Here is a 22121-nt window from a genome sequence, read left to right as displayed (position 1 = left end):
TATACCATACTTACAGCGAAAACCAAAATGGTTCTCTGGGCTCAGAATGGTCGCAAGCACGAGTGCTTACCTTGTGACCGCATGGCTGCCTGTTCCTGGGGCTCCTGCCCTGCCCACCATCCCCAGGGGAGGGTCCTACCTCAGATCGTTATCTGGGGAAAAGATCCGCATTCACAATTTGAAATGTGGGTTCTGATGAATACATATTGCTTTTGCACCATTGTAAAGTCTAAAACTCATAAGACAAACCATTAAGTGCGGGACTGTCTGCATGTGTTTGTTTAACATCAAAGTAAATAACAACTTAAAAAAAGTGAAGAGTAACACGCATTTAGCAAACGTGTAAATCGTAAGTTTGATGAATGATGACAAAGTGAACATGTTGAAGAAATGGAACAGTAGCAGCCCCCAAACCCCCTTGGTGCCCCCTCCCAATCTTTGCCTCCCTCCTCCCTGGGAAACTCCCTTCCGAGTCCACCAGAGGTGATTTTGCCTGTTTTGAATGTGACAGATGGAACTGGCCGCTCTTTGCTCCTCTGCAGTGATGAGGCCCTCCTTCCGTTCATGGGGACAGTAGTCAGCTTGGCCTCTGCTGTGTTAGAGTCCAGTGTCTGTGGATGCCACCACATCTTCATCCATGGGGAGGGGCGTTGGGGGGATTTCCACTTTGAGCCCTTGTGAAAAGCGCTGCTGTGTACACTTCTGTGGCTGCATTGGTGCCCGTGATCAGATTTCTTTGGGTCCATTTTTTCCCTAATTGTGGTAAAGTACACATAACAGTGCCCATCTTTTTTTTAATTTTTTTTTTTTAACGTTTATTTATTTTTGAGACAGAGAGAGACAGAGCTTGAACGTGGGAGGGTCAGAGAGAGAGAGACACACACAGAATCCAAAACAGGCTCCAGGCTCCGAGCAGTCAGCACAGAGCCCGACGCGGGGCTCGAACCCACATACCGCGAGATCGTGACCTGAGCCGAAGTCGGACGCTTAACCGACTGAGCCACCCAGGCGCCCCAACAGTGCCCATCTTAATAACCGTTTGAAGTGCGCAGTTCAGCGACATCCAGTACGTTCCCCCTGTTGTGCAGCCGCCCACTGCCCTCTCCCTGTGCGGCTCTTTCCCTCTTGCGCAGCTGAACTCTGTGCCCTTTACACACAGACTCACCGGTCCCCGGCACCCACCACCCTACTTTTTGTGTCTGCGAGTTTTCAGTTCCCTAAGGACCTGTCTCTTGGGGGCCATGGTCCCAGCTGGCGGTGGGTGCCGAGCCGTTGGTTGTGTGTGCTGGGCTTGCAGCAGGTTTTGGGGTGTTTTGGGGCTGCACCAACCTGCACCCTCATCAGCAGAGCAGAGTTGTGACTGTCGTGCGTTCTCTCCTGGGGAGAGTCGGGTGTGTGTGTTTGGTTTTCTTTGTAACTTTAGCCATGGTTGTCTCATTGTAGTTTTTTTTTTTTTTTTTTTTTTTAATTAGAGAACTTTAGCGGGGCAGGAAAGGGCAGAGGGAGAGAGAGAATATCAAACAGGCTCTACGCTCAGCATGGAACCAGACATGGTGCTCAATCCCACGACATTGGGATCAAGGCCATGAGTCTATATCAAGAGGTGCCCCACTCATTGTAGTTTTTATTTACTTTCCCTGATGACCAGGGAGGTTGGGCCCCTTTTCATATGTAAATTACCATCCATTTCTCTTCCTCTTTTTGTGAGGTGTGGAAATCATTTGCATATTTTTCATATTGGATTGTCTCCCTTCTCACTGATTTGCATGAGTTCTTTCCTAAGTGCTTTGTGTTACGTTTTTAATTCTTGAAAATTGGCTGTCACTATGGCATTTATGCAGACTAGCTTAGGCAAGAACGGAATGTGTTGGAAGCCTGGTGGGGGGTGGGTCTCTGGAACTTGAGGTTGGGACCCAAGATGTGGAAGCCATCAGAACACAAAAGCCCCTTGTCCCCTCTGGGCTCAGTGTCATTCTGCTGTGCCTTGCCCGTACCTGATTGCCATCCCTCAGGGGTCCTCAAGGACCAAGTCCTCCGGTGTCTGATCCACTTCCACAGGAGAGAGAACCGTGTGTTGGTCCAGCACCACCGGGTGTCCATCTTGGCCAACAAGCATTGTCGAGGGGACCGGAGCTGGGCCGCTGCTGGGGCCCACCCCTGTTGGTAGAGGCTGTTTCCAGAAGAGAGAAGGACCCCTCCTCTTACAAAAGGTGGCTACAAGCACTTAGTCTGGAGCTCAGTGAAACGGTCTTTGCTTAAAGTTGTCTCAGGTCATCTTTCTTTCCTCTGTGATGTTGGGGACTGAGAGATTTTTGTGTAAAAAAAAATTTTTTTTTTAACATTTATTTATTTTTGAGACAGAGAGCATGAACAGGGGAGGGTCAGAGGAAGAGAGAGACATAGAATCTGAAACAGGCTCCAGGCTCTGAGCTGTCAGCACAGAGCCCGACGCAGGGCTCGAACCCACAGACCGCGAGATCATGACCTGAGTTGAAGTCAGATGCTTACCGACTGAGCCACCCAGGTGCCCCGAGATTTTTGTTTAATATGGTCCAGCTGTGGTAAGGCTTTCATGCTTGGGAGGGGGGGTGGGAGGGGCAGGGAATCGAATGTTTCTCAGATGACTTTTCACATGTGCAAGGCTCCTTTGCATTATTGGCTCCTTTTATCCTGAGGACATCCTGAGCTGTCCTCATCAGTCTGCTCCCAGTGTTTTTTACTGAGGCCTGCGTGTTACTGATGGGGACACAGGCCAGGCCACACTAGGTCACCTAGGCTGCGTGTGGCCAGCAGAGAAGCGCTCTTGTCTGTACGTGCATGACTTTGGCTCAGGGGGAATCGGCAGGGTGTTTCACGAGCCTGAAGATGCTTTCCTGAGATCACTCGGGGACTGTGATGTTCTCATCTCGCATTGGTCAGGCCCAGCTGGGGCCTAGTGACAGCGGATTCAGGAAGCTGGTAACCGGGAACAGCTGTCCCATTAGGGAATGAGAGGAATTTATGGCCTGTGGAATCAGTGAACTGTTCCCAGCCCCTGCCCACGCCTGCTCAGCGGCGCCCCCCGCCCTGCCTCTCCGAGCCCCACTGGAGTAGGGGAGACTGGGGCGGCATGAGACGCACGCCCTGTGTCCCGGGGCCCAGCACCAGGTGTGTTTCTTAGCAGTGGGTTGTGCAGGGTGTCTAAAGTCCTGCTTTACCCGGGGGGTAGACAGGGGACATTGTGATGTGTTTTCTCTGTTCCTGCCACAGAGCTTCTAAAAAACTCTTGGAATTTGGTATTGATACTCATAACAAGCCCCTTTCAACCACACCCGAGTTTATGCTGATGAGATTCGGGGAAGCACCTAAGGATGGGGCCTGGCTGCGTTTGGAGCCAACTTTGTGGTTAGAGGCTGGACATCGAGAGGGTCGCCAGCAGCCAGTGATTGAATCAGCCGAGCCCACGTAAGACGAAGCCTCCACGAAGACCCTGAAGGGCCGGGTTCAGGGGGCTTCTGGGTTGGTGAGCACAGCGAGAGGCTGGGAGGGTGGAGCGCTCAGAGGGGGCGTGGAAGCTCTGCGCCTTTCCCACCATCCTTGCGCTGGACATCTCTTCCATGTGGCCATTCCTGAGGTGTGTCCTTTTATATTAAGCTGGTGACCTAGTAATCTGGTAAGTGAGCTGTTTTCCTGAGTTTTGTGAGCAGCTTGAGCAAATTAGTCCAGCTTATAGCCGGTTGACAGGTGGCCACCCGGACTGGGGATTGGCATCTGAAGGGAGGGGGCAGTGGTGTGGGGCTGAGCCCTTCATCTGTGGGATCTGATGCTGACTCCAGGTGGATGGTGTCAGGATAGAGCTGAATTTGTAGGTCATCAGTCGGTGTCCACTGAAGACTGGAGAATTGGATGGCGGTGTGGGAAGAGCACGCAGTGGGCTGGAGTAGTTGAGTGTGCAGCATGCAGCTCTGGGGTCCACACAGGTCTTCAGTGAGGACGCCACCTCTGGCTGGTGCTGTGCCTTGAGCGGGTCATGTGACCGCTCTGTGCCTCCTATTTCTTCTGCTGTCAAATCGTAGTAACTGTGTCATCCACCTTCCTCCGTTCATTCAACTGGTTTTTACCAGGCTCCTGTGTGCAAGCCAGGGTGGTGGTCACTGGGATACAGGACAGTGAACATGCGTGTGATCCCTGGTCGTGGGCAGAGGAGGACAGGGTGTGAACCAACCAACAAATAAAGAAAAACAGTGATGATCCTACTGTGAAGACTGTTGGGGCAGGAGGATTTGCTATGGAGCGGGCTTGCAGGGAGTTCGTAAGAGGCCTTACTGCTGAGTGGCGGGGTGGGAGCAGCCTCTTGGGTCACAGGGAATGGAGAAAGGGCCTGAATCCCAGAGGATGGCCCAGGAAGGTGGTGCAAGGTGAGGTAGGCAGCACAGAGGGCAGAGCAGAATCACTGGTTCGTGGCCCTGTAGGTTGAGGCATGGGGATGTTGGCTGCTGGGGATAGCATCAGTGTCTCTGGTCTGGAACGTCTGGAGTGCAAGGAGGGAGCCTGTGGTACCTAGAACCAAGTTTGCGTGTCCTGCGTTACCTAGAACCACACAGAGACTTGAGACCAGGAGGTTCGGGTGTGGTGGAAGGGTGGGGAAGGAAGGTGGGCCGCTGCTGAGAATCGCAGGAGGTGGGCCCCCCCCCCCCCCCCCCCCCCCCCGCCTGGCCTGAGTCCCCACGAGGAGCCAGGGTGCAGGCAGGGGCTCTGAAGGAGTCCAGTCTCCCAGGTGTAGCCTCTAGGGGGCTCCCTTCACCAGAGCCCACAGGTGTTGCTTCTTCCTGAGACCGCCGGCTTGCTAGAACATGGCACTAGTCACTTCATTCTCCACATCGTTCCATTCTCATCCTCAATGAAGAACTCTGGCCCTAGAGTTCCCAAGGTCCCTTGGGACATCCCAGGCTCCCTCCAGCAGTGCAGAGACCCCTCGGGCACGACTGGAACAGATGCCTAGGAGGAGGAGCCCTCGCTGCTTCACCTAGTGAGGGCTTTTCGCTGAGGTCTTGGGTGACACCAAGAGTTGATGAAGCCCTGGCAGTGATGGTGGTGGCTGTCCCCAGGTGATCCCGGGTGGCTGGAGCCCGCCCAGCTTCTTTCTGTTGTGGGGATCCCGTAGGTTGGTGGGTTTGCTGCACATGCTTCTCAGGGGTCCAGACTTGGGACCTTAGACCCAGTGGGTATGTCCAAGTCTGTCTGCACTGCTGTGTCTACACCACAGTCTGGGTGACTTATAAACAACAGACACTTATTTCTCACAGTTCTGGAGGCTGGGAAGTCCAAGATCAAGGTGCAAGCATGTTCGATGTCTGGTGAGAGCCTCTTCCTGGTTCATAGACAGCTGTCTACTCGCTGTGCTGACACGGCTGGGTTAGGGGATTCTGGAGGGCCTCTTGTAACGGTACTAATCCCATGCATCACAGCACCTCCTCATGACCTAGTCACTTCCCCAAAGCCCCAGCTCCCAGTACCATCACGTTGGGGGTCAGATTTCAACATGTGAATTTGAGGGGGGTGGGAAGTAAACATTCACTCTGTAGCAGGGTCCCAAACTCTGGTCTCTTGATGAAACTTGGGTTTTGTGAATGTGTAGCTAAGAAGGGTTAGAGTGGAGCGGGTGTTTTGGGGAGAATGTTAGGATCCCACTTTTACTCCACTCCTCACCCTGCCTCCTGGGGGGCCCTGACAGTTTTGGTGTGGAATGTTCTGGGCTTTGACCTTTACTCTGATCCCAGGGACAGTTTGAGTGTCCTGGTGCCTCGCTCCTTAGCAGGGTTATTAGTTCATTTAAGTAATTTAGAGTGTTGCCTTTTTGGGGTTGTAAATGGTGATCCTGGTACACCATGTGTATATACCACCAGTCATTTGAGAGTGACCAGACAAAACAGCCCCAGGAGCCCTCCTGGCTCGCTCTGTGGCCTGTGAGGAAGGGACAGCACCTTCCCACCTGCACCAGCCATCACTGAAACAGCCTCTAACGGGAGCCTCGTGGTTTTGATTTTCCTCATCTGTAAAAGATGATGAACACATGTGTCCGTCCACGTGTAAAGGACAACAGAGCCGTGTGTGGGAATGCTGGGAGGCCCCCAGGGGAGGGGGTCTCCCTTGGTCTTTATTTTGTGGCTGGTCACCTGTTGGTTATCCAGGTCACCTGGCCACCTGTAAGTAGGGCAGAGTGTGAATCCCTCCAGCGCACAGGAGGTGAAGCGTCTGGGTTCCCCTGTGGCCGTGAGGTCCTGGAGTGTGTCAGTGCCCCGTAGCCAGGGCTTCTGGGCCCAAATCGCCTCTAGCAGGCCTTCCGCGTGGCCGTAGGATTTTCAGCCCTTCTGATGGGGACGGTCTTCCCATGCCGCTCTTTCCTTGTGTGCGAACAGCCGCCCTTTGCAGCCTGCAGTGAGATCAGTGAGATGACCCCATTCACTGGCTGCTGTCCCTGTGTGTGTTGGGGGTGGACGTGGGGGTGGCCTCAGCATGGGGCTAAGTCACGGGGCTTTGAGGGGACCTCTGATATCGTCCTGCATGGAGAGGAGGGGCAGGATCTGTGTCCCCTCCGTGGGTTCCGTATCAGGGGGCATGGAGGAAAGAGCCCGGTGGCTGAGGTGGTGGTTTGTCTTCTTCATCTTCCTGTCTGTCTGTCTTTCCGTTTCTCCCCTTCATGGTGTTTTCTTGCTCTTTTCCCTCCCTCGTCTTTAGAGCTCGGCCTGCTCCTCTTGGTCCTAAACCGTGTCAACACACACACACACACACACCACGCACGCCCAGACACACACACATGCACGGCACACCCCTGCAGCTGGGTACACCACACACCTGTATGCACATGCAGACATGCACGAACACACACTCCTTCCCTGGTCCTCTGCGCACACATTCTTCCTTTAAAAGTTCCCTTTAAAAAAAAAATTTTTTTTTAATGTTTATTTATTTTTGAGACAGAGAGAGACAGAGCACGAACGGGGGAGGGTCAGAGAGGGAGACAGAATCTGAAGCAGGTTCCAGGCTCCAAGCTGTCAGCACAGAGCCCGACGCGAGGCTCGAGCTCACAGACCGTGAGATCATGACCTGAGCCGGAGTCGGAAGCTCAACCGACTGAGCCACCCAGGGGCCCCTAAAAGTTCCTTTTTAAAAACGTGAACTTTTGAAAAACCTAGCAAAACACAGAGAATAACACAGCGAACGCCCTTCCTTCAGAACCCATGCTTCCCATTCCTCACGTTGTATATGTCTTTCCACAGCACCTCCCCTGAGGTTACAGTTTTTATAAATAGTAAACCTAAATACGCATCGAACATAAAATACATCAAAAAGGTGTCTCTTAGGTGAGTGGGCTCCTTTCATCCCTGATTGGTTCCTGTGGTCACGGTTGAACATAACCCACGGCTAGAGTGAGACCAGGTCAGCACAAGCTCTGGTTCTGGTTTTCATTTGAAGTTGAGAACCCATGTCACGTAAATAAGTAGATGGGAATTAACAGGGTTTTGATAAAGAATAGCATCTAATTCCAAGTTTTGTGCCCCCCAAAAAATCACGTTAAAGATTAATATCAAGAAACTTACTGATGAACTCCTAGCTGACAACTCAGGTTCCCCCATTCCCTAAGAATAGCTTTATTGAGGTATAATTCACACACCCTTAAGTCTACTAGTGGACAATTCATTGGTCTTTCCAGAACATGCTTCCAGTTTTGTGATACTACCACATCTTGTACCATGTCTTTTGTTTTTGTTTTTTTCAAGTTTATTTATTTATTTTGAGAGACAGAGAGAGGAAGTGGGGGAGGGGCAGAGAGAGGGAGAGAGAGAATCCCGAGCAGGCTTCACACTGTCAGCGCAGAGCCCGATGTGGGGCTGGAACTCAGGAACTTGAGCCGAAACCAAGAGTCAGTCGCTTAACCAACTGAGCCACCCAGGTGTCCCTCACATTTTTTTTAAAATAATTTTTCTTGGACTGTGTGCCTGGCTGGCTCAGGGCAGGAGGCTCTTGATCTCAGGGTTGTGAACTCAGACCCCACGTTGGGCATGGAGCCTTCTTTAAAAAAAAGAAAAAAAAAAATCTTAAAAAATTTTTTTTTCTTCTTTTTTTTTTTTTTTTTTAATTTTTTTTTTTCAACGTTTATTTATTTTTGGGACAGAGAGAGACAGAGCATGAACGGGGGAGGGGCAGAGAGAGAGGGAGACACAGAATCGGAAACAGGCTCCAGGCTCTGAGCCATCAGCCCAGAGCCCGACGCGGGGCTCGAACTCACGGACCGTGAGATCGTGACCTGGCTGAAGTCGGACGCTTAACCGACTGCGCCACCCAGGCGCCCCTTTTTTCTTCTTTCAAAAGTAATGTTAATTATGTTAATTGGGGCATCTGGAGGCTCAGTTGGTAGGGCGTGAGACTCTTGATCCCAGGGTTGTAAATTCAAGCCCCACTTTGGATGTAGGGATTACTTACAAAAAAAATATAAAAAAAAAAAAAGTAATGTTAATTGTAGAAAATGTAAACAATATAGGGAAAACCAAAAAAAGAAAAAAAAATCGTCTGTTGCCTTTTCATCAGGAGGTTTTAGATTGTAGCATTTATACCTCCAGTCACAAAAGCTTAAAACTGGACTAAGATGTTGGGGCCTCCTGTGCACAGTTCCATCGGGTCATGCACAGTGCTGTGGGGGAGAGTAAAGCAGAGAAGGAAAATGGGGGCAGTTTGGTCAGCAAGCAGGGTAGCGGGGGGTGGGCCAAAGGCCAAGCAAGGTTAAAGCCCAGGTCCAGGGTCAGGTGCAGTGACAGGCTGCGTGCCAGGCCTTGGGTGCCTTGTTCCCTGCCCCTACAGGGCCGTTGTGGGGAAGATGTCAGAGAAATTACTGCTTGTGCTTTCTTCTAGGATTTTTATGGTTTCAGGTCTCACATTTATTAAAAAAGTCTGCACCTTAAAGTGCACTGATAGTTCCAGTACGTAGGACCCAGTGCAGATCCTAGGTGATTTTGGAAGGGTCCTTGTGCTGCCCCATGTCTCAGTCCTTTAGTTAAGAGCACTGCATGGTTCATGTTCCATGGAAAGACCTAACAGTAAGCGGAATGTCTGCACTTTTGTCCCTGCCGCGTCCAGTCCCAACTGCCGCCTTTTGTTCGTTTTGTTTCTTCAGTTCCACATATGAATGAACTCACATGGTAGTTGTCTTTCTGTGACTCACTTGTTTCCCTTAGCATAATACTTTCTAGATCCATCTGTGTCATTGCAAGTGGCAAGATTTCATTATTTTATGGCTGTGTAACATTCGTCTGGCTGTGTGTACACATATGTATACCACGTCGTCTTCTTTATCCTTTATCAGTCGATGGATGCTTAGGCTACTTCCGTAATTTGGCTGTTGTAGATGATGCTGCAGTAAACATCAGGGTGCATGTATCCCTCTGAATTAGTGTTCTTCTATTCTTTGGGTAAAGATCCAGTAGTGAGATTACTGGATCGTAGGGTAGTTCTATTTTTAACTTTTTTTTCTTTTTAATTTTAGAGAGAGATCGCATGTGAGCAGGGGAAAGGGGCAGAGAAAATCTTAAGCAGGCTCCATTCTCAGTGCAGATCCTGACACGGGGCTTGATCCTGTGGCCCTTGGGTCATTATCTGAGCTGAAATCAAGAGTCAGATGCTAAACCAACTGAGCTACCCAGGCTCCCCTCTGCTTTTAATTTTTTGAAGAATTTTCTTTTTTTTTTTTTTTAAATGTTTATTTATTTTTGAGAGAGAGCACAGGCAGAAGAAGGGCAGAGAGAGAAGGAGACACAGAACCTGAAGTAGGCTCCAGGCTTCAGGCTCCGAGCTGTCAGCATGAACCTGACGTGGGGCTCGAACCCACAAACCAGGAGATCATGACCTGAGCCGAAGTCGGACACTTAACTGACTGAACCAACCAGGCGCCCTTGAAGAATTTTCATACTGTTTTCCAGGTGTCTACACCAGTTTGCATTCCCACCAACAGTGCACTGAGGGTTCCTGTTTCTCCACATCCTTGCCAACACCTGTTGTTTCTTGTGTTGTTGATTTTAGCCATTCTGATGGGTATGAGGTGATATCTCATTGTAGTTTTGATTTGCATGTCCCTGATGGTGGGTGATGTTGTGCCTCTTTTCATGTGTCTGTCAGCCATCTGTATGTTTTCTGTAGAGAAATATCTGTTCGTGTCTTCTATTTTTAATTGGATTATTTGGTTTTGTTTGGTGTTGAGTTGTATAAGTTGTTTTTATATTCTGGATACTAACCCCTTATCAGATATGTCATTTACAAATTCTTTCATTCAGTAGGTTGTTGTTCAGCTTTGATCGTAATTTCCTTTGCTGTATGGAAGCTTTTTATTTTGGTGTAGTCCCAGTAGTTTATTTTTGCTTTTGTTCCCTTGCCTCAGGAGACGGATCTAAAAAACTGTTGCTACAGCCGATGTCAGAGAAATTACTGCTTGTGCTTTCTTCTAGGATTTTTATGGTTTCAGGTCTCACATTTATTAAAAATTTTTTTAATGTTTATTTATTTTTGAGAGAGAGAGAGAGAGAGAGAGAGAGAGGGGCAGAGTGCAAGTGGGGGAGGGGCATAGAGAGACAGGGAGACCCAGAAACCGAAGCAGGCTCCAGGCTCCGAGCTGTCAGCATAGAGCCCAACGTGGGGCTCGAACTCACGAGCCGTGAGATCATGACCTGAGCCAAAGTCGGATACCCAACCGACTGGGCCACCGAGATGCCACTCAGGTCTCACCACATTAGAAACTCAATCCAGTTTATTTTTGTGTCTAGTGTAAGAAAGTGGTCCAGTTTCATTCTTTTGCATGTCACTGTCCAGTTTTCCCAGAGCCATTTGTTGAAGAGACTGTCCCTTTGCCATGACATATTCTTGCCTCTTTTGCTAAAGATTAGTTGACCATATAATTGTGGATTTGTTTTTGGGCCTTGTGTTATGTTCCGTTCATCTACGTTGTCTATAATGTGCCCGTACCAGACGTTTTGATCACGACAGCTTTGTCATGTATCTTCAGATCTGGAATTGTGATGCTTTCAGCTTTCTCTTTTTCAAGATTGTTCTGGCTATTTGGGGTCTCTAGATGGTTCCGTACCAATTTTAAGATTCTTTGTTCTAGTTGTGTGAAAAATGCCATTGGTATTTGATAGGGATTGCGTTAAATCTGTAGATTGCTTTGAGTCGTATGAACATTTTAACAATATTTGTTCTTCTAATCCATGAGCATGGAATGTTTTCCCTTTCGTTTATGTCATCTTCAGTTTCTTTCATTAGTATTGTACAGTTTTCAGAGTACAGGTCTTTCACCTCCTTGGTTAAATTTATTCCTAGGTATTTTATTATTTTGGTGTACTTGTAAGTGGGATTGTTTTCTCAATTTCTCTTTCTGTTGCTTCATTATTAGTGTATAGAAAGCAGTGGGTTTCTGTACATTGATTTTGTATCCTGTAGCCTTCCTGAATTCATTTATGAGTTCTAGTAGCTGTTTTGGTGGAGTCTTTAGGGTTTTTAGATATAGTATCACGTCGTCTGCAAATAGTGAGAGTTTTACTTCTTCCTTAATGATTTGGCTGCCTTTTGTTCCCTTCTCTTGTCTGATTGCTTGGGTAGGACTTCCAGTACTATCCTGAGTAAAAATGGTGACAGTGGACATCTTGCCTTGTTCTTGATCTTAGGGGAAAGCTCTCAGTTTTTTCCCATTGAGGATGATGTTGGTTGTGGGTTTTTCATAGATGGCCTTTATTATGTTGGCGTTTGTTCTTTCTAAACCTACCTTATTGAGGGTTTTCATCATGAATGGATGTTGTACTTTGTCACATGTTGTATCTGCATCTTTTTAAATGATCTTACGGTTTTTATCCTTTCTTTTTTTGATGTGATGTATCACATGGATTGACTTGTGAATATTGAACCACCTTTACATCCTGGGAATAAATTCCACTTGATTGTGGTGAATGATTATTTTAATGTATTGTTGGAGTCTTTTAATTTTTTTTTAATGTTTATTTATTTTTGAAGGAGAGAGAGAGAGACAGAATGTGAGTAGGGGAGGGACAGAGAGAGAGGAAGACACAGAATCCGAAGGAGGCTCCAGGTTCTGAGCTGTCAGCACAGAGCCCGACAATGTATTGTTGGATTCTGTTTGCTAATATTTTTGGAAGATTTTTGCATCCGTGTTCATTGGAAATATTGGCCTGTAGTTCTCTTTTTTGTAGTGTCTTTATCTGGTTTTGATATCAGGGCAATGCTGGCCCCATAGAATGAATTTGGAAGCTTTCCTTCTATTTTTTGTAGTAGTTTGAGAAGAATAAGTATTAACTGTTTTTTAAATGTTTGTTAGAATTCCTCTGTGAAGCCATCTGGTCCTGGACTTTTGTTGGGAGTTTTTTGATTGCTGATTCAATTTCATTTCTGGTAATTGGTCTGTTCAAATTTTCTGTTTCTTCCTGATTCAGTTTTGGGAGGTTGTATGTTTCTAGGAGTTTATCCATTTCTTCCATGTTGTCCAGTTTGTTGGCATGTAATTGTTTATAATATTCTCTTATAATCCTTCATGTTTCTTTGGTACTGGTTGTTGCTTCTCCTCTTTCATTTCTGATTAATTTGAGTCCTCTCTCTCTCTCTGTCTCTCTCTGTCTCTTGGATGAGTCTTGCTAAAGATTTCTCAATTTTGTTGATCATTTCAAAGAACTGGTGCCTTGGTTTCATTGATTTGTTCTATTTTTTTTTTTTTTTTTTTTTTTTTTTTTTTTTTTTTTTAGTTTCTATTTTCTTTATTTCTGCTCTGACATTTATTATTTCCTTGCTTCTGCTGGCTTGGGGTTTTGTTCTTCTTTTCCTTGCTCCTTTAGGTGTAACATTAGGTTGCTTATTTGAGATTTTTCTTGCTTCATGAGGTAGGACTGTGTTGCTACAGACTTCCCTCTTAGAACTGCTTTTGCTGCATAGATTTCGGACCATTGTGTTTTCACTTTCATTTGTCTACATGTATTTTTAAGGTTCTTCTTTGATTTATTGGTTGACCCATTCATTGTTTAGTAGCATGTTGTTTAACCTCCATGTATTTGTGGTCTTTCCAGATTTTTTCTTGTTGACTTCTAGTGTCATAGTGTTGTGGTCAGAAAAGATGTGTGGAATGACTTTGATCTTTCTGAATTTGTTGAGACTTGTTTTGTGGCCTAACGTGATCTAATCTGGAGAATGTTCCATGTGCACTTGAAAAGAATGTGTATTCTGCTGTTTTAGGATGGAATGTTCTGAATATATCTGTGAGATTCATCTGGTCCAGTGTGTCATTCAGAGCCACTGTTTCCTTGTTGATTCTCTGTTTGGATGATCTGTCCGTTGATGTAGGTGGGTTATTAACGTTCTCTACAATTATTGTATTACTGTCCATTACTTCCTTTATATTTGTTATTAACTTGTGTATTTGGTTGCCAGATATTTACTTCTTGTTAGTTTGTCCCCTTTCTGGTTATATAGTGCCCTTCTTTGTCTCTCGTTACACTCTTTGTTTTAAAGTCTATCTTGTCCCATGTAAGTATTGCTGCCCCAGATTGCTTTTCACACCATTAGCATGATGAATGCTCATCCATCCCCTCACTTTCCATTTGCAGGTGTCTTTAGGTCTGAAATGAGTCTCTTATAGGCAGCATACAGATTGGCCTTGTTTTCTTACCCATTCTGTCACCCTTTGACTTTTGATTGGAATGTTCAGTCCATTTATATTCAAAGTAATTGTTGACAAGTATGTATGTATTACCATTTTTGTTACTTGTTCTGTGATTGTTTTTGTAGTTGTTTTTCTCCATTCCTCTCCTCTCCTGCACTTTTCTCTCATGGTTAGTTGGCTTTCTTTATGATATACTTGGGTTCCTTCCTCTTTATTTTTTTCATGTCTTTACAGGTTTTCGATTTGTGGTTACCATTCGGTTTGTATGTCACCTCTTCTGCATATAGCAGTCTGTATGAAGTTGCTGGTCGCTTAAGTTTGAACCCATTCTTTAGCCCTCTCCTCCCCATGTTTTAGGTAAATGGTGTCATACTTTATAGCCTTTTATTTTGTGAGTCCCTTGACTGAGTTCTACAGGTACACTCATTTTTACTGCTTTTGTGCTTCAGTGTGACCTCCTCTTGATTACATCTGTAAAGACCCTATTTCCAACTAAGGTCACATGCACAGGTGTAGGTGTGGAACTGAGACATATCCTTGAGGAGCACACAACTCCTACTGCCACAGAAGGAAAGGTTAATGGAGCAGAAGACCTGATATGCCCCTGAGCAGGGAGGAGAGGTCTGGGAGCACAAAGGGTGTTGGGGTGCAGACGTTGAATGGGCCAGGTTGAAGGGCCGAGGCTGGGGCTAGAGCCGAGTGGTAAGGACAGCCTGCGAGGCTTCTCTCCAAATGGAGCTGTTCTCAGGGCTGAGCCTGTTAACCATCACCGGCTTCCCCTGGGCTGTGTCGAGCCTTATAATCTACAATTGTGTTTCCTTTTCTAACCAGGAAACTACTTTGCCTCTCACTTTTTCATGGGAGGTGAGAAATTCGACACCCCTCACCCTGAAGGTTACCTCTTTGGAGAGAACATGGATCTGAATTTCCTGGGCAATCGCCCGGTCCAGGTGGGTCACGGTGGGGTAGGCACGTGGCCAGTGGCAGCGAGGTCCTCCCCTCCGCTATCCATAGCTAGCTTTGAGGATAAGCAGGCACTGAGTCACCTCACATGGGCAGAGCTCCTGGCTGGATGTGTGTATGTCTGTGCAGGGGTCATGTCCTGGCACTGCCCCCTTAGAGGTTGGATGGCTGCAGATAGCTCACTGGGGGACAGGGTAGCCACTGCTGAGCCCAGTGCAGCCAGGCTCTGGGGCTTATGGATAGTTATGGATTTGATCCCAGGCCTCTTGAATGACTTTCTTTAAAAAATAAAAAACAGAAGCCACACTCTGTAGAACAGTGGGTGAGAGTTGTGACCCAAAAGACACATGCACATGGCCAGTGAGCATTTTTACAAACGCACTTTCGTTAGTCATCAGGGAAGCACACGTTTACATGCTGCTGTCCATTTGTCCAGCACACATTTGGTACCTGCTGGGTGCCTAGGACTCCTCCAGGGGCTGGGGATGGAGGACATCTCCTACCCTCTTCCCTCCTGGGGTGCAGGCAGTGAAGAAAAGATTCATGAATGGAGACAAAAGAGACCGAGAGGGACTAGTGAGGGTCTCTGGGGAGGGGGTGCTGACCAGGGGGTTGGGTCTTGTACTTTAACATGGTGGGCCTCAGTGTGGGTGAGGAGCCAGGCAGGAGACCCTCTCTTTCAGGAGGTGCTGGACTCCATTTCCCAAGGCTGCTGAGTCCTGGGGTGTCCCTGGTCCTGGCAGGGGATGAGGTGTCCACTGGCCCGGGGGTCTTTAGGCTGTTTTCGCAGTGGAACAGCTGGTTGACATGAAATCTTGATCCTTTAGTGTGTGGGAGGCGAGGAGCTTTGGCCTCGAGTGCTGCCCTCCCCGACCCCTGGGACCCCTGGGGCTTCCAGGTTGTGCTGAGTCCCCTGCCCTCCTGAGTCTGCGAGAGCAGGAGTAGCAACCTCACCTTCCGTCTTCGAAGCCTCAGCTCGCAGGCAGGGCCTGGCTCTTACAGACCTCCCGTAAATCTGTTATTGTTTAAACTTTTCTTTTGAGGCCATCGTAGACTCCCCTGCAGTGGCGGGAAGGGGTTCCAGTCCTCTGTGCCTCCCTCCCTTGGCTTCCACAAGGACAGAATCTTCCAGAGCTGTGCTGCACTGTCATGGGCAGGAGCTGATGCCGCTGCAGCACATTTCCCAGAGATCTCCCATTTTCCATTGCTCCCGTGTGTGTGTGTGTGTGTGTGTGTGTGTGTGTGTGTGTGTGTTTGCGTGCGAGTCCCTTCCAGAGTCTTTCCTGAGCATCATCCTTACCTTGCAGGCCCACTTTATTCAGGACAGCAGTGGGCACCAGGTCCCGCCTCTGGGAACATGGCCTCAGAGCCCCGGGGTCCCTCGGGCCGGGTTATGCTTACTGAGAGTCCCCCTGGAATTGGAGGACCATGGCTGGATCTATGTGGCCAGAATCCTTAAGGGTTCTGGTCCCTGTTGTTTGTCCCTTGTGGCGGCTGCTGGGCCCGTGGTTTCCTTCTGTACGAATGAGTGCAAGGGCTGGGGTGTACAGAGTCGTGCCTGTGCTCCGATTATCCCTGTTTTCTATCCCTGTCACATCCTGGGGATCACCGGACATGGCTTTGGGTTTTTCCCTTCTAGTTTCCTTACGTCACCCCCGCCCCCCATGAGCCGGTGAAGACACTGAGGAGCCTGGTGAACATCCGGAAAGACTCTCTCCGACTGGTGAGGTGAGCCTTCGCCCTGCCTCATGCTGTGGTCACAGATGCCTGCGAGGGGAGGCAGCAGCTAGTGGCCCCAGTCCCTGCTCCCTCAGCTGTGGAGCCAGAAGGTCACGGACAGGTCTCGAGTCCAGAGGGGCTCCTAGGGTGTGAGTACAGAGGGCTCTGCTCATGGGACTCCAGTCTTCCAACCGGCCGTGCCCCCAGGGATGTCGGTCCGCGTCCGCAGACGCTTTCACTCGGGGGATTGGGTGCCCCTGGCCTGTGGGGGCAGAGACCAGGGATGCTGCTGAGCACCCCACAGTGCACGGGACGGCCCCACGACCAACAGCGATCCGGCCTCGCACGTCAGCAGGCTGAGAACCACGTTAAACCTGGAAGACGTCTGGGGCTGTGTCTAAACCCAGAGGACCCCTCTCTTTCTGTGGGCGGGACACAAGGGAGGGAGGGCTCTGCAGTGTCCGGCCTTATTGCCCAAACAGGGAGTGGGCCTCCACGCGTCTGGCAGCCGCCTCTGAGGGGCCCCGTGGGGGGCGCACCTGCTGTGCTGGGTGGAGGCCGCCACCTCTGTCCCTCTGCTCCCCGGCAGGTACAAAGATGGTGCCGACAGCCCCTCCGAGGACAGCGAGAAGCCGCGCGTCCTCTACAGCCTGGAGTTCACCTTTGATGCCGACGCCCGCGTGGCCATCACCATCTACTGCCAGGCGGTGGAGGAGTTCCTGAACGGGACGGCCGTGTGAGTGTCTGCGGCCTGGGTGGCGGCTGGCCCGGCAGCTGTGCTCCTGTTGTCCGTGCTGTGCGTTTGAGATTTTGGAGGTTTTCTTTGCAATAAGGGTCTCGCTGGCCCCGAAAGTTTGAAGTCTGTAACTTCAGCGTGACCACAGACTCAGACAGACGGGCAGAAACGTACCCGCTTGTGTCCTGTTGGAGAAAAACACCTGAAGGCCAGACTGGCTCTGGTGCTGGAGCTTAGGTGTCAAGGGTTGGGACTGCTCGTACCTCAGTTTCCTCAGCTGGGGGTGGGGGTGGCTGGAGCCGCCCCCTCGTGGTCCGTATGAGGACCTTGGTGCTGCTGTTGGAGAAAACCCGTAGCTGGGGTTTGTGGGGAGCACTCCCTGCAGGGACTGAACGCTTTGTCCGTCGGGTCACTGGGCTCGGGGCTCCCTCTCTCGCACCCTCCCTTGCAGCAACAAGGGGACAAGGTGCGCAGCTCGGCTTTGGTCTGTGTCATATTCGGACCTGGAAGACGTGCCCCCAGAAGGATAGTGGATGCGTGAGCAAACAGCTTAGCTGTCCCTGGAGCTTTTGTCCTGAACCCCCGGGGGGCTGCACCACTGGGGACAGAAGACAGAAATGCTGCTCTGTCCCCTCTCTTCCCTTCCTGAGACCTGGCGGGAGTGGCTGGGAGCCTGCTTCCCTTCTCAGTTTGCTGGAGTTGAGTGGGGTGAACATAGAAGTCAACGGAACAAAGACCGTCTCTAGGACCCAGAAGGCTGTGCCCAAGCACCTTTATCCGAGCCTGGAAATTCTGTTTCCATTTGAGCTGCAGTGTGCGTGACCCTCCTGCTCCTTCCCTGGTCTCCTCCCTGCTTCTTGACAAGTGAGAAAGGGGGGCAGATCTGAGGTCCCAGAGAAAATCCCAGGTCTGCTTGGGAGCAGAGTCCTAGCCTGTGGCTTTATCACAGGCTCAGGGCTGGGATGTCACAGGGAAGAAAGGCCCTGTGGCCTCCGGGGGGGGGAGGGGCCCCCTCTCTTTGTGCATACAAGAGCAGCCCCGCCCCCCACCTGTCTGTCAGGCTCTCCAGAGTGTCTTTTGTCCAAGAGGCTGAGGGAAGCCCCAAGAGTGGCTGCTGTGGGGCGGGTGGGGGAAGCAGGTCAGCGCCGTGTGTTGGATTCCTGAATGGGGAGAAGCCCGAGTTGGTCAGAATTGAAAATGCATGTACCCTTTCTGGGAACGTATCTTGGGAACGTGCTCGTATACGTGGCTAAGATGTATGTAGAGAGGGTCCTGGAAGCACCGTTGGGAATAGTGAGATACTGGAGTCTGGTCTTCACCAGCGGGTCGCCTGGTCGGATCAGAGTTAGTGACCGCACAGTGGAGCCCATGCAGTGTTTGCAGAACCCCGCACCCCTGTGTGTGGCAATTAGGGGACAGCGCTGGGGGCCATCAGTAGTGAGGGAGCGGTGTAGGCGGGCCGCCGTGTGAATACTCAAGAACAGACACCGTGCACACGGGCGTGAACATGCCCTGCTCTTCTGGGAGTGCTTAGTGGGTTGTGGCTGGGACAGAGAAGCCCATGGCAGGGAGTGAGCGTGAGGGTGGGCTGTGGGGACACGGCATGCCGGGCACATGTTTGTACCATGTTTGTTCACTAAAGTAAACGCACCTCAAAAGCCAAATGGAAAAGTGCAGCCAGATCTGGAAAGGCAGTTGTGGGGCAGGTGTGGGCCCCAGAGGACTTGTAAGCAGGTGAGTTACCAGGCAGGGCTGGAGGCAAATAGACCGAGGGCCCTGCCTCGCCGGGGGAGGGTGAGGACTCGCAGGTGAAGAAGGGGGTCCTCACGTCTGATTTCTGCTCGGTCCCCACAGACCGGTGGCTGCCAGCCCCTGCCTCACAGGTCCTGGGCTGGCAGGGGACTGAGACTGAGGCCCGGGCACAGCAGACCATTTGCTCTGGGCACAGTCTCAGCGGCCTTTCTCTCGCCTGCCCTTCCAGGTACAGCCCCAGGAGCCCTGCCCTGCAGTCCGAGACCGTCCACTATAAGAGAGGGGTGAGCCAGCAGTTTTCCCTGCCCTCCTTCAAGATCGACTTCTCCGAGTGGAAGGATGATGAGGTAACCTGGCCCCCGTCACCAGCCCTCTCCCGAGCACCGTCCGATCGCCACAGGCCTGTCTGCTCACGTTCCTCGAGTGGCTGATGAGCCTCAGGAGTGTATGTGTGCTCAGTCGGGCGTGCGCTGGACCAGGGAGCGGAGTGTGATTTGAGTGTTGGCTAGACTGGATGATTGAGGACGGACAGAGCGCCAGCAGTTAGAGGCTCCAGTTAGCGGCTTGGGTGGTGCCTTGTCAGGGCTGTGGGACTGCAGTCTGGCAGGGTCCCTTCCACCTTCTGGTTCTCGGCTGGGGCTGGCAGTTTATATCACATGAAGGATGGCAATGGGAGCTTTGTCTGTAACAGCAAAATTTGGACATAACCTGTCTGTCCTTGACGAAGGGATTGCTTATTCACTGATGTTATAGGAACCATATGATCGTATGGGCACCGTGGTTCGTTTCCGTAACGGGATGCCGTGCAGCCCCGGCAGGTGGAAGGGATCTGTGTGTACCGTACACACCGGTGCCGAAAGCCCCTCCTGGGTCTGGAGAAGAGTCTGTTGCAGACAGAGGTGCAGTATAATTTCACGCACGCGACAAGAGAGATGCACAAAGCCATTTCCGCAGGTGTCCGTATGTGTGTACAAAGCTCGAGGAGAAACTGGAGAAGATGCCCATGAACTACGTGGTGGTTATTTCTGCGCAGGGTCTTGATATAAGGCAAAGAGTCCTGCGTTACACACGCACGAGCCCATTCTGCACGTGAACAGTGTGAGTGCCAGCAGTATATATGTGTCTGAGTTGTTTGAACAGGTCTTTTAAGGTAGAATTTGCATACCATAAAACTCACCCCTTTTAAGTGTATAATCCAGCGATTTTTAGTAAATTCATGAATTATGCCATGGTCACCACAGTCCAGTTCTAGAATGTTTCCGTCCTCCCAGTAGGGTCCCTCATGCCCATTCTTAGTTAATCCTAGTTTGTAGTCCCAGCCCCTGGTAAGTACTCACGTACTTTCTGGATGTTTTATATAAATGGAATCATATGATAGGTGGCCTTTTGTATCAGGCTGCTCTCACTTGGCTGAATTCTCTAGTTTTTTAAAGAAGGTAGTCATGTATTACTGAAGTACATTATGGGGAAGGAGTGGAGGCAGCGGGGCGTGGGATGGTGTAGGAGCTGGGCAGGTGGGTTCTGGGTCACGAGCTGTGTCAGAAGGTGAAGGCCACACCGTGGTGTTTGCTCTCGTTCGTCAGGGCGCTTTGGCGGCCAGCAGCAGAAGCCGCCTCTACTGCTCATGTGAGGAAGTCTTCTGAAAGAAGGATGGGGCTTGTGGAGCCCCAGGAAGAGCTGGACAGCCAGGCCTTGGGACAGCCCCACCCCCGGCCTCGTTCCAGCGCATGGCTCCATCTCAGCGTCCACACACTGCTGGCTGGGATACCCAGCGGCTGCACGCAGTCCTGCCCGCCCTCCCGTGAATGCGGGAGATCTGCTCCTTAAAGAGAGGGGGGCTGAGAGGGCAGCAAGGGGCTAGGCAGACACGTGGGTGCCCTCACCCTGCGGTCGTTGTGGGGAGGACCGGGTTGAGCCCGCATCTGTTTGGTGGCCTCCGTGTGTAGCGCGTCCCTTGGTATTTTGGCCGCAGAACAGGTCCTTGTGCATTTGTAGGTGTGCTGATTCAGCCAGCACTTCGGGTGCTAGCCCCCAGTGAGGCCAGTTGTCCTGGGGGCACACCTGGCTCGTAAACCAGTCTGAAGTGCCACACACGGGCACCCCCTTTCCTCCCTTAGAGCTTCAGGAGGCCCGCATCCCAGGTCATCAGCATGTGGCAACGCGGCCATGGCTGGGGTGGTGGTAGGTGCCACGTGGAGTGGTGGTGGCCACTCCGGGCCTGTCCAGTGTGGAGTCACCCCAGGACCTTTCCTTGCCTTTGCCTTCTCTGGTGATCACCGCAGCTAGTGTGTTTTTGAAATCAACTCACTTCGTTTGTGGTTTTTTTTTGGCGATAGAATACACAGAACAAAGTTTACCATTATGACATTTAGTACAGTCCTGTATGCGTACCTCTGTGCAGTCCCAGAACATTTTCATCACCCCAGCGGGAAACTCTGCACCCATTAAGCGGTCATTTCCATTCTCCCCTCTATTACGTGTATTTATATTTTTTCTTCAAAAAATTTTGTGTAATGTTTATTTATTTTTGAGAGGGAGAGAGAGACAGAGTGCCAGCAGGGGAAAGGCAGAGAGAAAGGGAGGCACAGAATCCGAAGCATGCTCTAGGCAGTCAGCGCAGAGCCAGATGCAGGACTTGAACCACCACGTTCTGTGAGATCATGACCTGACCCAAGTCAGACGCTCAACTGACTGAGCCACCCTGGCGCCCCTCTTCTTCTTCTTCTTCTTCTTTTTTTTTTTTTTAAACGTTGATTTATTCTTGAGAGGGAGAAAGAGACGGAGTATGAGCAGGGGAGGGGCAGAGAGAGAGAGAGAGGGAGACACAGAATCCGAAGCAGGCTCCAGGCTCCAAGCTGTCAGCACAAAGCCCAATGCGGGGCCCGAACCCACAAACCTCGAGATCATGACCCAAGCTAAAGTCAGACACTCAACTGACTGAGCCACCCATGTGCCCCTACATGTGTTTTTAAAAGGAAACTGTATCAGTTATTACCATAGTTGGGAAACTGCTTAAACTTGCCATAGGTAGAAGGTTCTGGAAGTTAAGCTGTATGGAGAGCCAGCTGTTATGAGGTCCTGTCACTGTGTCATTGACTGCCGAAGGTGCTGAAGCGGACATTGGCAGGTGTTAGAAGCCTGACAGATACTTGGGCACCAAACCCAGATTTTTCCTCAACCAGGGCTTCTCAGTCTCAGTGCTGTTGAGCCCTGGGGCCCAGATCATTCTCTGTGGTGAGGGCTGTCCTGGGCACTGTGGGATGTTGA

The 22121-nt window shown here is 50.3% G+C and overlaps 1 protein-coding gene across 4 annotated transcripts in view; it reads left to right on the top strand.

Moving 5' to 3' along the window:
* The window catches only part of MGRN1 (mahogunin ring finger 1), a 54427-nt gene that overhangs the window by 8761 nt on the left and 23545 nt on the right, over positions 1-22121 (top strand). For all 4 annotated transcript variants that reach the window (XM_045461050.1, XM_045461051.1, XM_045461053.1 and 1 more), the window contains exons 2-5: positions 14516-14634; positions 16287-16375; positions 16956-17102; positions 19084-19201. In XM_045461050.1, coding sequence (XP_045317006.1) covers positions 14516-14634; positions 16287-16375; positions 16956-17102; positions 19084-19201 — 473 coding nt within the window. The remainder of the gene's footprint in view (positions 1-14515; positions 14635-16286; positions 16376-16955; positions 17103-19083; positions 19202-22121) is intronic.

The sequence above is a fragment of the Leopardus geoffroyi genome, chromosome E3 (genome assembly GCF_018350155.1).
Source record: "Leopardus geoffroyi isolate Oge1 chromosome E3, O.geoffroyi_Oge1_pat1.0, whole genome shotgun sequence".
Classification (NCBI taxonomy): domain Eukaryota; kingdom Metazoa; phylum Chordata; class Mammalia; order Carnivora; family Felidae; genus Leopardus; species Leopardus geoffroyi.
Note: the sequence above shows the minus strand (reverse complement) of the source record. Positions and strands in the feature narration are given on the sequence as shown.